Source organism: Babylonia areolata, chromosome 5 (genome assembly GCF_041734735.1).
Source record: "Babylonia areolata isolate BAREFJ2019XMU chromosome 5, ASM4173473v1, whole genome shotgun sequence".
Taxonomy (NCBI): Eukaryota; Metazoa; Mollusca; class Gastropoda; order Neogastropoda; family Buccinidae; genus Babylonia; species Babylonia areolata.
In genome coordinates this window covers 2,507,822-2,527,821 of record NC_134880.1, presented here as the reverse complement: position 1 = coordinate 2,527,821, position 20,000 = coordinate 2,507,822, and the positions used below count along the sequence as shown (strand labels likewise).

Genomic DNA, 20,000 nt, shown 5'->3' with positions numbered 1-20,000 from the left:
CATTTCGTGTTATCTTTGATACTACCAGTTACTGGTCGTTTTCAACAGCAGTTTTGTTGATTGTTTTATCTTTTACACTTTGGGGATACTTTGTTTTATCTTTTACACTTGGGGCTACCTGCACATCGGAAGTGAGTGTTTGGGCACGTGTCGTTGATAAGCTGCGTTGCTGTGAAGCTGCCATCTCCTGTGAAGTCGACCGATGCGGGTGGCTCCACAGTGTTCACCAGCAGTCCGTCACGCGTCAGGCTGTTCCGACAGTTGAACTCGTCACTTCCGTCCACACAGTCACTGCGTTTGTCGCACATCCGGTCGCGGTTGATACACTGTACAAAATGTATAACTTACACGAAGAAAAAGTTAATGTCGGTCCTTTACCAGTGTTCAAAATACTCACAGACCATAGCAGAAAAAGAAATTTTAACCAAAACCATTAAATCAATCACACTGAAGAAACCATGCAATAATGATGTGATGTAAGATTCGGGGTGAATAAGGAATGGATTATTCAAATGTTTTAACTGACAGTATAGTACACACAGGACCTAAGTATATGAAGAAAAGAAACTATGATGTCAGTTTCAGTTTCAGTTTCAGTAGCTCAAGGAGGCGTCACTGCGTTCGGACAAATCCATATACGCTACACCACATCTGCCAAGCAGATGCCTGACCAGCAGCGTAACCCAACGTGCTTAGTCAGGCCTTGAGAAAAAAAAAAGTCAAATTCGTGGAAGTAAAATCTCTGTTCAGGGTTTGGTTGAAACACGATCGAAACACATGATTACAGTTTATGTAACAATATCAGAACAATGTTGTTGTGTTTTGTGTTTGCTTGTTTGATTATTTTGCAGTTTTCTTGTTTTGTTTGTTTGTTGTTTAAAGTATTAACTCGTGGCGTATTTAAAACTATTGCTTTTATAACGTTGAGCTATGTGGTCCAGAGACAACTATGACCTGAATGAACATCTACCTCCACATTAATGAGGTGTTTGGTGAAAGACCATATCAATCATTCATTTGGACTGATTTATATAGTCTCTGGTAGTCTTTTAGATGATATTCAAAGTGTAGGCCCAATGAACAAGACGTACTGTAGAGTTCGTCACTGCTACGTAAGGTCGGTTACAAACATTTATTTCACTGTGGTGCACAACCATCTGGCAAGAAAACATTTAAGGAGGTCGAGGTTGGGACTTCCAGATTCAGCGATAATATAGCTTACTATCTCATATTGTGTAATTGTGTGCATGTAGTACTATATGTAACATCTAAAGGGTTATTTGTTGTTATGTTAATAATAAAACGTTGTTGTTGTTGTTTGTTTTTTATGTTTGTTTTTTGTTTGTTTGTTTGTTTGTTTTGGTTTGGTTTGGCTTGGTTTGGTTTGGGTTTTTTTGTTTGTTTTAAGAATGACAGTGACTCGCATTAAAAAGAATTACACTAGTTAACCATAATTATATAACATTTGTGTTTGAAAGTGAGAAGGGTTTTTGAACTGATTTCTAACATATGCAATGCATCATTCTACATGACGTAAGATATAACATTCATGAATAAATGTGAAGCAACACCCACCTGTTTCGCATTGGAGCACTCATAATGTAATCTGCTCTCACATTGAGGGAAATCACAGAAGTCTTCGTCGCTGCCGTCACAACAATTAGACCGGAAATCACACACCAGTGTGTACGGCACACGCTCCAGTTGATTCCTGCACGTGAAAAACGGGACAGGAGGAGAAAACTTGTTGCTGCATGCCAGACTTTCTTCATGGCTCATAGCGGAACAGTTAGTGTCGACGTCACAAGCTAAGAACTTGTACGTGGTGTGACCGTGTCGACATGCCGCCATGTCACCTGTGTTCCAGCTGGGTGGAGTGTTGAGGGAGATCTGGGTGTCATTTGTGTCTTGATCAGGTGTGAAATCTGTTTCGCACAGGTAGTCTGCCGTCACTTTCTCATCGCAGGTGATTAAGGTAATGGCAGAGGCATTCATAACGGCACAGTAAGGTGCCTTCACACTGACAAACGTGATAGGCAGGTACACAGCCAGTGTGTCATCTGACCAGACCCAGGTGTTTTGATACCTGCACACACATACAAGTGAAACGAAAATAAAAGGCAGGCATCCAAACTAAACTAAGGTACAAATCTTGCAACTAAACGCCATCAAACTTGGTACAGTGGATGAGTATGATGATTGCTTTAAGTCCTCTAGGTCAAAATATGTTATCACAAAGGTCGCAAGGTCATATACCCACCAAAGCGTAGAAGCATAAGAGGTATAACATCCTGAAACTATTTTTTAACAAACCCTGAAGAGTGACTGGAATAATCAAATATGAACCATGCTCAGAGCCAACCCCCCTCCCCCCAACCCCTCCCTCTCTCTCATATATATATATATATATATATATATATAGAGAGAGAGAGAGAGAGAGAGAGAGAGAGAGAGAGAGAGAGAGAATAGAAAATATTTAATTGTCATGAAACCTTAAGGTTTATAAGATACAAGTGCAACGGTAAATGACTGAATGAATGAATGAAAAATACACAATTATTTAATCAGTTAATGTAATAAATTGCAACAGCATTCATAAACAAAATTTCATAATCTTGTTTGTATATATTCATCATCTGTTAGCATCACCTGACTGGGAATATTTCCTGTGTTATTCGAATTTTTAATATCTTTTAAAAATTGTTGCCTTAAGGGTTTATATTTAATACAATGATCAAGAAGATGGATTTCGTCTTCGAATATGTTACACTTGCTGCACAATCTGTCTTCTTGTGGAATATTCAAATATCTACCTTTCTCAATCTTTAAGGTCAGTGCACTTATTCTGAGTTTTGTTAAAGCTTGTCTGTCTTTGTATCTGATATATTTGTACTCTGCTACAATCGTATTGTAAAATTTTAGCTTTAATGTTTGTTTTTTTTCTCTTTTATCTTTCCAGTGTTTGATATATTAATTTTCTAGTTTTTGATATATCGCGTATTTCAGTCTATGTACGCTGAATGTGAATTGTTTTTTTCCAAATGTGATCAAGGCCTATAATTTCGAGTATCTTTCTAACAAATATCAACCATGGTAAAGTTGTATTTTCTTGTTGGTACATGGACTTATATATATCTCTTGATGAGGGAAGTTTCTGGTAACTGAATTATGTGAATCCAATATGTAATAATTTGGCATATTAGCTTTAAACTTATTGGGAATCTGCCCAATTCACCTAACACAGGAACCACCATAGCTTTTTTGTGTACTCCAAGTATTTGCTTACAGAAATTAATGTGTAATTTTTCATGTGGAAACATTCGATGAGCAGTCGTCAAAAAGATGTGCTAAATCGAAAGAATCATCCGGTTTGACTTGGTAAGGTAACCATACCTCCACCCCATAAATCGATATTGGCGTTATCAAAGTATAATATAGCTTAGATATGGTACCTGGATTGATGTTGATATTTTTGAATGTTCTTCGTAAAGTATTCAATGCTTTGTTTGCTTGTTTAGTTAGGTGTTCCTGTGCTCTTATCAGGCTTCCACTTTTGTGAAATATATCTCCTAAATATTTATATTCTTCTGCTGTTTGTATCATATCTTCCCCACAATAAAAAATATATTTGGGTCAGATCTTGTAAAGATTACCACTTCCGTTTTTTCTCTATTAATTTTTAATCCCCAACTATGGCAATATGTGTTCAAATTATGTAATTTTTGTTGCAATACTTTTCTTGTTAAAGACAGAATAACCAGATAATCAGCATAAAGTAAACATAGCACATTGCTGGGTGAAACAGCATTGAATTTTGGAGAATCGTTTCTTTCCATACATTTTACAATATCATTTATAAAAATATTAAATAAAGTTGGGCTTAGTGTACTGCCCTGCTGTACACCCTTCTGTACAGTTATTTCTGTGCTGAGACCTTCGTATGAATTTATTTGAATTTTGGAATTATCATACATGTCTTCAATTATATCAAAGTATTTTCCAGTTATGCCCATTCTTTTCAGCTTTGGGAACAGGGCATCGTGCCAAACATTATCAAAGGCTTTTTCAAACTCCACAAACCAACCGTATAATCTACCATTTTTTTACTTTTATTACTTCATTAATGATCTTTATAGAATGAAGATTTGATCAGTTGTTCTGTAGTATTTACGAAATCCAATTTGTTCCTTTGTTCGGCGTTCACCTCTAGGTACTCAGTCATTCAATTATTTGATATTGTGCAAAATACTTTCCCCAAGGTTTTGGTTTAAGGCACTCCTCTCCATTCCTTTAATCCATTGACTGAAATAGAAGTCCATGAAATCCTGAAAGAAATGACAATAAAATCCTATGAGCTCAATCCTATACCAGGCTCGGTCTTTTTCCAGTGTTCGGGATTAAAGAGGCTATGCCAGTCTTGAATAAAAGGTTATTTGTGTTTGCACATTTCTTCTGTCTTTGCTGCTGTGTGCACATGTCGTATGATCGGTATGACAGGCCCGGCGCTTCCTTTTTTGAGGAAGTATCTAGGTTTGTTCAAATGTACCATTTATTTACCTGTGTGCTAGCTGAATCGGTAGCATAAGCAGCACTGACTTGAAGTTGTGTATCTTGTGAATGGAGAGAGTTACCCCACTTTACTATTCGTTAATCTTTCCCCAGTGTGTCTCACAGCTTCTCCCCACAATCACCAATATTGTCAACTCATCCCTTCTCACTGGAACGTTTCCATCCACTTTCAAAACTGCAATCGTCCGGCCTCCTCTGAAGAAACCCAACAATGACGCAAACATTTTGAAAAACTATCGACCAATTTCTAATCTTCCATTCCTGTCCAAACTCCTTGAAAAAGCTGTCCTGAAGCAGCTCAACGACCACATATGTTTCAACAATCTCATCCACCCATTTCAGTCTGCCTTTCGCGCTGACCACAGCACCGAAACCACTCTCCCCCACTTCCTGAATAATCTAGTGCTAGTGTCCAACTCAGGAAGAATTTCCTTCTCACTCTTCTCGACTTGTCAACCGCTTTTGACACGATAGACCATTCAATCCTTCTTTCCCGTCTTCATTTTACACTTGTTATCAACAGCACTGTTCTGGACTGGTTCAAATCTTATCTCACTGTCCGATTCCAGTCTGTCATTGTTGATCATTTCCAATTTGAACCCGTTAAAATCGAACATGGAGTCCCACAGGGACCTGTTTTAGGCCCAGTGCTCTTCACACTGTACACTGCTCCTCTCACTGAAATTATCAACCACCATAATGTCAGTCATCATTCTTATGCTGATGATACTCAACTCCAGAAGAGTGATACTCCTAAAAATTGTCGTCGCTCTTGCAAGAAACATCCAACTGCTTCTTGGACATTCAAAACTGGATGATTCGAAATAACTTACAATTGAAAGCGGACAAAACGGAAGCAATGACCATAGGAACTAAACAAAAACTCTCTTCCATCATAACTGACACTATCAAACTTGGCAGTACATCCATCCCTCTTTCCAGTTCAGTAAGGAGCCTAGGCGTTGGCCTCGACAACACACTGTCCATGCAAAAATTTATCAGTCAGACATGTCAATCCTACTACTGTCAATTGCGGCGCATCAGTGCCGTCCGGAAATATCTGTCCACTGTATACTTGTCGTTTCTCTCATTCTCTCTCGCCTTGACTACTGTAACTCTCTATTGTCTGGTTTGCCTGCTTCATCCATTCAGTCCCTTCAGCGCATACAAAACTCTGCTGCCCGACTCGTTCTCAGAAAGAAAAGATCTGAGCACATCACTCCTCTTTTGCAACATCTCCATTGGCTCCCTGTCTCACACAGATCAAAGAACAAGATCTGCACTCTATGGTATAAACGTATTCACAAATCTGCCCCTTCCTATCTCTGTGGCTGCCTTCACCTCTACACTCCATCTCGATCTCTACGATCGGCTTGGATCCACTCTGTTTACGCATACACAGATTCAAACACTCGACTGTTGGCCGCCGTTCTTTCTCTGTCTTTGGATCTTGCACTTTGAATGAACTTCTTCTTTTGCTTCGTCAAGTCTCCACACTCAGCTCTTTCAAGTCTGGTCTTAACTCTCTCCATACGAACGGCGAAAGAGACGACGTTAACAGCGTTTCACCCAAATTACCATCATCAAAATATTACAAGCGGAAGGCTCTTATACTGAGGAGGTGAATGTTAACAAAGAATACCACAATTCTGACGACGGAAGCTAAAGGTTGGGTCATTCAGACACCCACTGGACATCCGAGGGGTCTGTGTAGAGGAGAAGAGAGGACTGGCCGTACTGAGTGAGTTAAAAACCCACCTCTTCCCAAAATAGCCTCCCTTCCCTGCCTCTTCGTTGTCTTCAGTTTTTCCAGTTTTAGAGTTATGCATGCGTGTGAATGACTGGTGCGAAAGCGGTTTGATTTGTCTTTGCACAAGATTCAGCGCTATATAAATAATAATATTAATAATGATAATAATATTACCATCTGGGTTGAATTCCAATATATTAAAGTTTGGCTGCTTGCGTTCGTTTGGATGATTACATACAGACATTTCGATTTGCTATCGTGATACATTACATTCCATGCAGCCTCATGGATGTCTGCATTCTCAGACCAATGAAGACATATCTGTCCTCTGTTGACTGCGTGGTAAAGTTGATGGCATTCAGGAGTTTCGAAGGTCCGTTCAGAACAGCCAGGCTCCCGCCGTAGTTGCCACACGTCTCAGATGCCTTGTTCCACGTAGTCTTGGCTTGGGGTTTGAAGACACGGTAGCAGCTTCCACCAAACTCCACCAGACTGGATCCACACAGGCTCTTGTCAGGACACGTCAACTGGGTGACATGAAACAAAAGAGATAACAGATTACGATCATCTCAGTTTCTTCTTCTTCTTCTTCTTCTTCTTCTTCTTCTTCAGTTTTGCTTGAGAAAAATTTACGCTGAGGATCATGCAGGAAATGCTTACATGATCGTACACACACACACACACACACACACACACACACACACAGAGAGAGAGAGAGAGAGAGAGAGAGAGAGAGAATGCATACATCACACCTCTTCTGCATATTTCCGTTCAAGATCTAGCCGAATACCCGTGTAGAATTTGTAACTTATTAGAGCAGATCATTTACTGTCTGAATGATGCTTTTTTTTGCTTTTTTTTACGTATTAACTTTTTTTCCTGGTGTCTGCATCAAGTCCTTATTTGATTCCCGCGTGTACATGTTCTGACGGTGTGTGTGTGTGTGTGTGTGTGTGTGTGTGCTCATCTTACCTTGTCTCTTTTGTCCACACAGAAACTCTGGGCAATGCAGGAGAAATGCTGCTTGAAAGAGTCGTAGTAGGACACATTGCAGTCCCATTGCCCACTGCTCAGCTGGAGAGGCATCTCGGAGATGTTGTGGAAAGAGTACAGCAATCGAAACCCTGTCTTCGTGATGATATGATTACTCGTGAAACGGAAGGACAGGCCATGTTCGAATACTGTTGGTAGGAGATCTTGAGCACTGCAGATTTGTCTAAACCATCCTCCCGTGCAGTTTACGCTTTTGTGTAGCCTGAGGTGGTCATTGTAACAAGTTAACCTGTTTGTGTCCAGTTCCAGATCGATGCTAACGAGACTGAGCATCATCACGTGGTTCTCTGGTGCGAGCAGTGTCACACAGCTGTTCATGTAGTTTGGATATTGCGCACCGTTACTCCAGCCGGGTGTTTCAATGTAACCTGAAACACATAGAATCAGACAACTCACAGAATTAGGATTACAAGACATACATTCTGTGCCACAATAGAACAGAACAGTAGAACACATTATAATCACGCGCAACTTAGTGACCAAACTTTAGACGCTTTGTATGAATACACTGCAAACTGTTTGACTTCTTTTTCTCAACGTGACGTCATAAACAATATCAATTCCAACAAAGAAGGCTGGCAGTAATATTTCTGGCGTATTGTACCTAAGGTCACTTAACTTTGGACAACAAAACATAAAGTGTAATTCGTTTTCTTCTGAGTTTTTGCATAATGGACAGATAAGATCACGATCACTATGTTGTCTGTGACAGAAGTGATGAACAGCAATATCTGGTGCCCAAACCTAAATCTTGTCATGACATATTTTAAGTGTTTAGGCAAACTCATGGATAGATAAGTTGTACACAATGCAAACAATTAGTCTGATTATACGAATACATTAATCACATTCAGAGCTAAAAATTAACTATGATAAAACATTGAATGGCTGGTTATGGAGAATGAAGAAATTAAATCACCGATATCTACTAGAAACGAAAATGAAATCGAACCCCCTAAAATATAAACTTTTAGGCATTTGGTTCACAGAGGATATAAAAAAACAGTAACTACAGTGATTACAAGAGATACACTGATAAAAAACCAAGAAGCTATTCAAGGTTTGGTCAAAACACATTTGTACACCCTTTGTTAGAATTACTATTCTATATACTTTCATATTCGTGGATTATTTTCCCCAATCCCTCTGACAAAGAGATAAAAACAACTGCAGAAACTGTTCTATGAGTTTGTGTGGGATGATAAAACAGACAAAACTGAGATAATACGCAGTACATAATGTTATAAATGGAGGTTTGGGTATTCCAAATATACCAAAGTACATTGAGACTCTAAAGATAACATGGATTAGGAAACTAAACACAGGAACGGAAAAGTGGAAGAAAAAAACTCTTTGTCAAATCCCCAGATATCAACTCTCTAAATCTGTATGGACCAAGAAAATTTTTGAAAGCTGAATGCAATAGACTAATTCATTCAGGAAAGATGTATATTGGGCATACGTGGATCTTACAAAATGTGTGAGGTTAAAAGAAGCACAAGAAGCACTCGCAGAACCACTTTTCCAAGACGACAAATTTAAAGCTGGTAATAAAACAGCTTTTCTTTTTTTCTTTTTTTAATGGACAAATAAAGGGGTTTTTTTCTGGTTAGAGGTATTGTTGATGAAAATGGTTGCTTCCTTAGTCATAGAGATTTCACAGAAAAATGTTATATCAAGTTTGATTATCTAGGGTATATGGGTTTTATACGTTCCAATAAAAGTTGCTCGAGCACAAATATTATTACTATTGCAGATAAAGCCTTCAATTAAAAATCAAAAGCACTGCAGATAACAGCTAATGTTAAGAAAAGATCTGAAATATAATACGATACATTACTGAGCCAGTTATATATATATATATATATATATATATATATATATATATATATATAGTGTAAGTTATTTTATCAAGTGGGAACTTGATAATAGATACTGCAATAAATTGGGATACCAGTATGGAACAAGTTAAAAACATACAGGAATTAAGATTGAAATGGTTTCAGATTAGAATATGGTATATTGGTTACAAATAGAATCCTGAAAAATAGTAATAACAAATAATGACATGTGCAATTTCTGTGATGATGGAGTCTCCTGTCGAACCGATGGATGAGTAGGCAGGCAGGCTTATCTGTTGGTGTGTATCCTCATGTGGGAGAAGAGGCAGATTCTGGATGTTCAGCACTTCCCACAGGTGTTGCAAGGGAAAACGTCTCCAGAAGTTGAACCCTGCTTCCTTCGCTCACGCTTCTCCTTAATGGCCTGCGTTCTCTTGCTTTCAAACGTCTTTATGCCACTAGAGCACAGCATCCTCCAGCGAGAGCGGTCAAAGGCATAAGTTTCCCAGGAAGCGATGTCTATATTCACAGGCTTTGAGATTTGTCTTCAAGGTGTCCTTGAAGCGCTTGCAGGGTCTTCCAAGTTCACGGTGGCCTTCCTTCAGCTGGACATACAGTAGCCTCTTCGGGATCCTGCTGTCTGTCATGCACACAACGTGTCCAGCCCAGCGGAGCTGGCACTGGATCAGGTTATAACAAATAATGGCATGTGCAATTTCTGTACAAATGAAAAAAGACACAATTGAACACTACTTATGGCACTGTACCTTTGCTCAGCTGTTTGGGGGGCATGGGTGAAGGGGGAGAGAGGGTGTGTGTGTGTGTTGTGGGGGGCCTGGGGGGGGGCGAATGTCTTGAAGGAAAAGTGAAAATTGCGCAAATGTAAAGTTGAATATAGAATTAGTATCATTTGGAAACAATGACATCACAAAACAGATGATATATTCGACGATATAATTATATTGGCGAAACATTTTATTCATAAATGCAAAAAGAATAAAAATCAAACTATGCATAAAGCATTTCCTAACAGACTTAAGAAACATACATTACGTCGAAGAATATGTACACTTGACGGAAATGATGTCCATAGCATTTTTTTTTAAACGGTACCCATACATGAAAATGGTGGAAAGCAATGGCACATAGAATGGTACATGAAACGCCGTGCTATTTCCTAACGATGCCACGGGGTGCACGACGGTAGTGTGTATGTTGGATCGCTGTGGTTTGCTCTTCGGTGTGTGCCACATTGTATGGTTGATGCTAATCGCTGTGGTTTGCTCTTCGGTGTGTGCCACATAGTATGGTTGATGCTAATCGCTGTGGTTTGCTCTTCGGTGTGTGCCACATAGTATGGTTGATGCTATTACCTACTATGCACGGTCCCACAAAATTTGTGGAAGATAATGACGCTCATTGAGATACTTGTACAAACTTGCTTAGGATTGTGTCACAGGACACTGGTCTGGACACTGCACTTGATTTATTTGCTCACATGTCTCAAGGCGACGTCTCTGCGTTCGGACAAATCCATATACGCTAAACCACATCTGCCAAGCAGCGTAACCCAACGCGCATAATCAGGCCTTGAGAAAAAAAAGGAAAGAAAGAGAATAAATAATGAAACAAATAAGGAAGTGAATTATTATTTTTTAAGAAGAATTTTTTTAATAATAATAATAATAATGAATGAATGAATAAATAAATAAATAAATAAATAAATAAATAAATAAATGGATAATTAAAACTAAAATAAAATAAAAAGACAATAATGAAATGAATAAAAAAAATATTAAAAAAAAGCAAATTTTGCCATATCCAGTCTACTAGCCTGGTACAAAAAGTCTATGAATAAATTCTGTGATATCCCCTACCCCTTGGTTTAGCCAAGCAAACCCCATCCTAATTTCATACAGTTTAACTCTCACTTTTGTTTCCCACTTCGTCTTGTCCCTCGCATACAAGTCACACAACATATCTTACGTTTTCTTTGGTAATCTCGATTCATCTACTTGTGTCAGTTTCAGCCAGTGCTGGATGTACGAGGGTCATTCAATAATAATTTTTCGGTATAAGGACTTCTAATACAGATAGAAGCTTACTTCTTTTTTTTTTTTTTTTGTTATTGTTGGGTTTTGTTTGTGTTTTTTTTTGTTGTTTTTTTGTTTGTTTTACTTCTTTTTCACATGGATTTAATTTGTTTTGCAGATTAAAAAAAACTTTGAGAGTTTTGGCGATTAACAAAGATGGCCGACCAAGAAGCATGCTCCAGGATTGAACAGCGGTCAGTTATCAAGTTTTTGGTTGCTGAAGGGTGCAAACCAGTTCAAATTCATAGGAGAATGTCAACTGTGTATGGTGCCACATGTTTCAGCCGAAAAAATGTCTACAAGTGGGCTAAATTGTTTAAAGAAGGACGGAGCAGTGTTGAGGATGAAGACAGGCCTGGAAGGCCTACAGAAGTGAGGTCTCCTGAGGTGATCGAATCAGTCAATGACCTCATTCAGTCTGACAGAAGGGTGACAGTGGATGACATTGCAAGGACTTTGAGCTTATCTGTTGGGACAGCACACAAAATTGTCCATGATGACCTTGGCTACTCGAAGGTCAGCTGCCGGTGGGTGCCAAAGATGCTTACTCCAGAGCACAAACAGAGGAGGGTCGAGTTGTCCCAGCAGTGTCTCTGCCGCTATGAGAAGGATGGTGATGAGTTTCTGAAGAAGGTGGTCACATGTGACGAGACATGGGTTTGGCACTATGAGCCTGAGTCCAAACGGCAGTCCATGGAGTGGAAGCACGTAGGCTCTCCAGTGAAGAAGTTCAAGTCCCAGCGGTCCACGAGGAAGGTGATGCTCACCGTTTTTTGGGATATGCAAGGCCCAATCACCATTTCATTCCTTGAGAAAGGAAGCACTGTGAACAGTGCCAACTACTGTGAACTGCTGAGGCAGGTCAAGAAAGACATAAAGAACAAACGCAGGGGTCATCAGTCAGAAGGAGTCATCTTGCATCATGACAATGCAAGGCCTCACACAGCAGCCCGAACGGTGCAGACCATCAACGAGCTGGGCTGGGAACTGCTCCCTCATCCCCCTTACAGCCCAGACCTTGCCCCTTCAGACTTTCACCTGTTTGGTCCCTTGAAAGCGTTCACGAGAGGCACGAACTTTGAAAGTGACGATGAAGTCAAAAGCGTTGTGAGCGACTGGCTGAGACATCAGTCCAAAGATTTTTACGCTGAGGGAATACGGAAGCTTGTGCACAGATGGGAAAAGTGTGTGACAGTGCTGGGAGACTACGTTGAAAAAAAAAGTAAGCTTCTATCTGCATTAGAAGTCCTTATACCGAAAAATTCACCTTATTTATTGAATGACCCTCGTACCTCACAGCAGAGTCAATACTGAATGGGTGTCTGTTTGTTTCACCATATCGTTTGGGGTTTTTATTGGAACTTGAAAAAAACTTCTTCAGGGCAAACAAATGAACTTTTTCACAGTAAATTGCATCATCATCATGACCCCATACTTATGCGCCATACTGAGCAATAGGCTGAACTTGAGAGTTGATTAATCTAATATGCACTTTAAAAGATTCGTTACCTAAACTAGTCAACCGTTACATAATGCACAGTACAGCCCGTTTCGCACTGTTTGCAAGATCTTTACAAGCGACAGTAAAACAGAGAGAGAGAGAGGTGGAGGGGGTTGGAGGCGGGGGGGGGGGGAGATTTTGGGATTTTCGGGCTCACAGCAATGTGGAAACATGATCAAATATAATGTCTATGGAACGTTTATATTATCGGAATGATGCAAAAGAGAAGCAGATAGGAATGGCGTTTGACAAATATCGTTTGGGTGTGAATGAAGCCTGTGTGTGTGTGCCAGTATGGTTGGGTGGCTGGTTGGTTGGTTTGGTGGGTGGGCGGGTGTGTGGGTGGTTGTACTCACCGTTCGTAGCAGACTCACACTCCACTTGAAGTTGTCTCTGGCAGTAGGGATATGCCGTGAAATTTAAATGAAAAGAAAAGTCCAGAAAGTCTACGGGAGGACGCCAGTATTCGATCTCAATTTCCACATTGTTGTCGAGAGTTGCCAAATTGCTGACCTCGTTATTTTTCAGCAGCCAAAATTGGCCACCGCTGAACACTTGTATCTCCAGTCGCTCATTGGAATTTACATGATACTGAATGTGATAGAACGATCCCGGCGGTCCTGTTATCGTTAGGTCACAACCGCATTTTGGATACGAGCAATTTGGAAAACCTGCGGCCAGATATCTGTTGAATTCCACAAAGCCCTCAAGACCCATGTCAATAGTTATGTCGTATGAGGAATCAGTAAGGCATTGAATGATTTCTATGGTGTTGATAAAGGAAGTACGGATTCCAGAGGGACCTGTGTCGTTCTGTTGTTGCACGAATTCTGACCTGCTGCATCCAGGAAGCGACATGTCTGGCTGATGCTGGGAAGTCTTGCAGCCAGGGAAAACAGTCTGGAGGTGTAAGGGAATAGCTAAATCAGCAGGAATGCACAGAAGAGGAATTAGGAGCAGCACGGGCTGTATTCCCTCCATTGCTACACACTGCTCCACACCTGCACAATGCCATCATCGTCGTCGTCATTATCATCGCTTTTCATAACTATAGTGAACGACGCCGTCATCACTGGCATCATCATCGTCGTGGTTTTGAATGTTCATCGTCATCATCATCGTCGTCATTATCGTAATTATAACCATAAACGTTCTGTTTGATGTCGTCGTTGTTGTGATCGTCATCGTCACTGGCATCATCGTCGCCGTGGTTTTGAATGTTCATCGTCATCATCATCATCATCATAATCGTCGAGTCATTCATCATCATTATCCTCACCATTGCATCACATGGTTAGCAGTGCTTATCCTTTCTTAAACATTTCTTTCTTTCGCAAATCTTTCTCTTAAACAAGTCATTTTCCTGTCCACTTGTTGACAAAATCTGTCGAACATTATCCACAGCAATGGTAACATCCTCGAAGGACACAGCTTCTGAATAAGACATACAGTCGCCGAGAGTAACCTTCATCTCATGTATTTTGCTGTGTCCACAGCATCAAAGAACTGTTGATCTTTATATCTTTTTTGATATTTTGTTTTGTCTTATACAGGTATATAGCAAACTGTTTTACAATCGTTTCATTTGTTGATGATATTAGCACAGAAAGTCGAAACAGAGATGGATGTCAATGATTTTTTTTTTGTGGGACTAACTGTTGCCTAACGTCATTTAAGGCAGGGCAACGTAACACGAAATGAAGTTCATTTTCTTCAGTACATCTGCACAAGGGACAAATAATATCGTGATCATTCAATTTACTATAACGATAACGATGAAGAGATCAGAAATCCCAAATCTAAACATTGTTATAATATATTTCAAATGCCTATCAGTTTCATTGACAGATAAATCGGAACTGAATGCATAGAAATGAACTGCTTATAAAACGCAAATCGATCGCTATCTTGAATGTGGTATGACCATACTTGCCATTTACTATTAATTAATCTAGTTCGAAATGTACGAATAAATCCATTTGTATTCCCTACCCCCTTCTGTAACTACACATAACCAAATCCCATTTCATATAACTTAATTCTCACTATTGCCACCCACTTTGTCTTACCCCTTATATCCAGATTATATAACATATTATGTACTTTTCTTGGCAACCTGAAATCTTCCATTTGTGTTGGTTTCAACCAATACGAGATACATCTTCTCACAGAATTCAGATATATCAGATATCTTTTTGTCTCACCATAGATCAAATCGTTTGGCGTTTTACACTTACTCCTGGAAAGTTTTTCAACGCAAATAAATGTACGTCGTCACAAATTACTGCAGCAATAGACAGACCCCAAATTTCAGCCCCGTACTGAACGACAGGTGACATGGATGCTGAGAGACAGAGACAGACAGACAGAGACAGAGAGAGACAGTAAGGGATACTTTCTATGAATCATATGATTCTTATATTACTGTTTACTGCGCATCTGTTCCAGCTAGTGTGGTGACTTGTTTTCTTCTTCAAAAATGCAAAGAGAAAATTAAATATTTTAACGCCCAAACATAAACATACTTACCAACCACAAATGCTGACTTACAACTATACACACATTCTTTTTTTTTACAACTCTTAATCAAATCCAATAGTACTTCCACCTATTTCTGAGACACAGGAACTGAGCACACTTGCCGCAAAGTTGTCCGAATGACATCCCCTGTCCACCACTGCACACTTTATACCATGATATCACACCTCTACCAACTGACAGCAGAAGCAAACAGCCATGTACTCCCCGTGTGCGGCCAATCTTTCAGCATCAATGTGTGGCGGATGTTGTGGCACATGATGCCACCCCACTACAGATTGTCAGCCCGGTACAGAATGTCACCTCTTTACCGAACGTCACCCCAGTACAAAATGTCACCCCGGTGCAGAATATCATCCCAGTTCGAACTATCACCTCCAATTTACCCAGAAATGTAAAGCGAAAGTGATACATGTTCACCAAACGACGCTGCGGGTGGGTTTCGCTGTTTCCTGTGTCCTTTTTCGACAAACGTCAAACAAAAATGTTTTATCAGAATACTGTAGAATCCACAGAAAGTCCGATAAATTCTACATGCTGGTTTCTGGAGATAAACGACGTCAAAAGAATAACGTGAAAACTAAATCCACCATCTCTTCTACACGTCATTCTTTTCGATAGAGTATTAGCTGTTGCTATGGATTAGAAAAAGAAAAAAAAAACAATGATGGTGATCACCAACGCTGCCCAACAACGGTACTAGTTTTGACAATCGTAGTGATGCATTATCACTGATCATCACCCTCCACAAGACACGACATTGATAGTACTGCAAGACCTACCACCAGATCAGCTTTATCTCCTATCCAAGCAAAGTCATGACAAAAATCGAGCTACATAAATTAAGAATAACTTTATTATCTCAGAAAAAGGAATAGCATCAGGTGCAGCAAGACACATGTGGACAATCAGCCAACACACACACACACACACACACACACACACACACACACACACACACACACACACACACACACACACACACACACACACACACACACACACACACACACGAAAAACAAAATTAAACATCAGTTGATTAAACAGGAGTAATACACATAAGTTTTCAAATAAAAGCATTACACATATTCGCTTGAAAATTAATTCTAATTAATAATTATTACATCATAATTCTAGATGTAAACATGTTTAAAGACGTGAACGTTGACATTAGACAGATCGTACTGCACATTCCTCCAGCGGATATATGGAATACAGACTTGAAGCCACACGTGGAAACGGTCGTTGCTAAGGAACAGGCAAGTTTATGAGCAGGTGTATTACTACGGAGCAAATCTTCAACCTGTGGAAACAGACGTATTTCCAACACCAGAAAGACCTCTGACATGTTTTCGTTGACTTGAAGAAGGCGTTTAACTCACTCAGTACGGCCAGTCCTCTCTCCTCCTCTACACAGACCCCTCGGATGTCCAGTGGGCGTCTGAATGACCCAACCTTTAGCTTCCGTCGTCAGAATTGTGGTATTGTTTGTCAATATTCACCTCTTCAGTATAACAGCCTTCCGCTTGTAATATTTTGATGATGGTAATTGGGGTGAAACGCTGTTAACGTCGTCTCTTTCGCCGTTTGTATGGAGAGAGTTAACAGAGTGTGGCATACCGTATCGTCGACCATGATACTACGTATAAACACCAACATGACCAGAGCCATAGAGCACCTATATGTCCAGGTAACCAGCGCAGGTGACAATCTGTACCGTGATGACTGTCGTGACAATTGTACTATATTGTGTTGTATTATTCTTCTTGTCACAACAGATTTCTCTGTGTGAAATTCGGGCTGCTCTCCCCAGGGACAGCACGTCGCTACACTGGCAGCTCCACCCTTTCTTTCTTTCTTTTTGTACTTTTTTCTGTTTGCAGTTTTATTTGTTTTCCTATCGGAGTGGATTTTTCGATAGATTTTTGCCAGGGACAACTGTTTCGTTGCCGTGGGTTCTTTAACGGGCGTTAAGTGCATGCTGCACACGGAACCTCGGTTTATCGTCTCATGACTAGCGTCCAGAGGTCTAGTGGAGGGGGAGAGAATACTGGCGACTGTGGGATTCGAACCAGTGCGTTCAGGTTCTCTCGCTTCCCAGGCGAACGCTTAACCTCTATGTCAGCACTCCACTTTCAATCTATACAGTGGTGACAATCTGTACAGTGGTGACTATCTGTACCGTGGTGACAATCTGTACCGTGGTGACAGTGGTGACAATCTGTACCGTGGTGACAATCTGTACAGTGGTGACAGTGGTGACAATGTGTACCGTGGTGACAATCTGTACAGTGGTGACCGTGGTGACAATGTGTACCGTGGTGACAATGTGTACCGTGGTGACAATCTGTACAGTGGTGACCGTGGTGACAATCTGTACAGTGGTGACAATGTGTACCGTGGTGACAATCTGTACAGTGGTGACAATCTGTACAGTGGTGACCGTGGTGACAATGTGAACCGTGGTGACAATGTGTACCGTAGTGACAGTGGTGACAATGTGTACAGTGGTGACAATCTGTACCGTGGTGACAGTGGTGACAATGTGTACCGTGGTGACAATGTGTACCGTAGTGACAATGTGTACCGTAGTGACAATGTGTACCGTGGTGACAGTGGTGACAATGTGCACCGTGGTGACAATCTGAACCGTGGTGACAATGTGTACCGTAGTGACAGTGGTGACAATCTGTACCGTGGTGACAATGTGTACCGTAGTGACAGTGGTGACAATGTGTACCGTGGTGACAATGTGTACCGTGGTGACAATGTGTACCGTGGTGACAGTGTGTACCGTAGTGACAGTGGTGACAATGTGTACCGTGGTGACAGTGTGTACCGTAGTGACAGTGGTGACAATGTGCACCGTGGTGACAATGTGTACCGTAGTGACAGTGGTGACAATGTGTACAGTGGTGACAATGTGTACCGTAGTGACAGTGGTGACAATGTGTACCGTGGTGACAGTGTGTACCGTAGTGACAGTGGTGACAATGTGTACCGTAGTGACAATGTGTACAATGTGTACCGTGGTGACAATGTGTACCGTAGTGACAGTGGTAACAATCTGTACAGTGGTGACAATGTGTACCGTAGTGACAGTGGTAACAATCTGTACAGTGGTGACAATGTGTACCGTGGTGACAATCTGTACCGTGGTGACCGTGGTGACAATGTGTACCGTAGTGACAGTGGTGACAATGTGTACCGTGGTGACAATCTGTACCGTGGTGACCGTGGTGACAATGTGTACCGTGGTGACAATGTGTACCGTGGTGACAGTGGTGACAATGTGCACCGTGGTGACAATCTGTACCGTGGTGACAATGTGTACCGTAGTGACAGTGGTGACAATCTATTCAGTGGTGACAATGTGTACCGTGGTGACAATGTGTACCGTGGTGACCGTGGTGACAATGTGTACCGTGGTGACAATCTGTACCGTGGTGACAATCTGTACCGTGGTGAACGTGGTGACAATGTGTACCGTAGTGACAGTGGTGACAATGTGCACCGTGGTGACAATCTGTACCGTGGTGACAATCTGTACAGTGTTGACCGTGGTGACAATGTGTACCGTGGTGAAAATGTGTACCGTAGTGACAGTGGTGACAATGTGTACCGTGGTGACAATCTGTACCGTGGTGACAGTGGTGACAATGTGTACCGTGGTGACAATGTGTACCGTGGTGACAGTGGTGACAATGTGTACCGTGGTGACAATGTGTACCGTAGTGACAGTGGTGACAATGTGTACCGTGGTGACAATCTGTACCGTGGTGACGGTGGTGACAATGTGTACCGTGGTGACAATCTGTACCGTGGTGACAGTGGTGACAATGTGTACCGTGGTGACAATCTGTACCGTGGTGACAATGTGTACCGTAGTGACAGTGGTGACAATCTATTCAGTGGTGACAATGTGTACCGTGGTGACAATGTGTACCGTGGTGACCGTGGTGACAATGTGTACCGTGGTGACAATGTGTACCGTGGTGACAATCTGTACCGTGGTGACCGTGGTGACAATGTGTACCGTAGTGACAGTGGTGACAATGTGTACCGTGGTGACAATGTGTACCGTGGTGACAGTGGTGACAATGTGCACCGTGGTGACAATGTGTACCGTGGTGACAATGTGTACCGTGGTGACCGTGGTGACAATGTGTACCGTGGTGACAATGTGTACCGTGGTGACAATGTGTACCGTGGTGACAATCTGTACCGTGGTGACCGTGGTGACAATGTGTACCGTGGTGACAATCTGTACAGTGGTGACAATGTGTACCGTGGTGACAATGTGTACCGTGGTGACAATGTGTACCGTGGTGACAATGTGTACCGTGGTGACAATGTGTACCGTGGTGACAATGTGTACTGCAGCAGGTGTGGCAAACAGGAACACACCCCATACCCACCGCCCGCTGTTTCTCTGTCTGTGGGCAAATGTGGCGCCGCGAGATTCCATCACGCTGTGATGAATTAGTAAAATCGTTTTGCCGCTCGGTTGCAGGTGTAACGTCCTAAAACGCGCCCACACCCCACCCCCACTCCCACCCCCCGACCCCTCTCCCCCAACCACCCTCCCTCCCATCCCCCCGCCTCCGGTGAGACCCCCGGGGGAACGTGTCAGTGTCCTAAATCGTCCCCTTGGG

The 20,000-nt window shown here is 41.5% G+C and overlaps 1 protein-coding gene across 1 annotated transcript in view; it reads right to left on the bottom strand.

The window, feature by feature from the left end:
• The window catches only part of LOC143282559 (uncharacterized), a 10,918-nt gene extending 3,513 nt beyond the window's left edge, over positions 1-7,405 (bottom strand). Inside the window, exons 1-4 of the mRNA XM_076588246.1 lie at positions 7,292-7,405; positions 6,590-6,846; positions 1,576-2,086; positions 119-326 (exon numbers count right to left, since the gene is read on the bottom strand). Of these exons, the coding sequence (XP_076444361.1) occupies positions 119-326; positions 1,576-2,086; positions 6,590-6,846; positions 7,292-7,405 (1,090 nt within the window). The remainder of the gene's footprint in view (positions 1-118; positions 327-1,575; positions 2,087-6,589; positions 6,847-7,291) is intronic.
• Between the last annotated feature and the right edge of the window lie 12,595 nt (positions 7,406-20,000).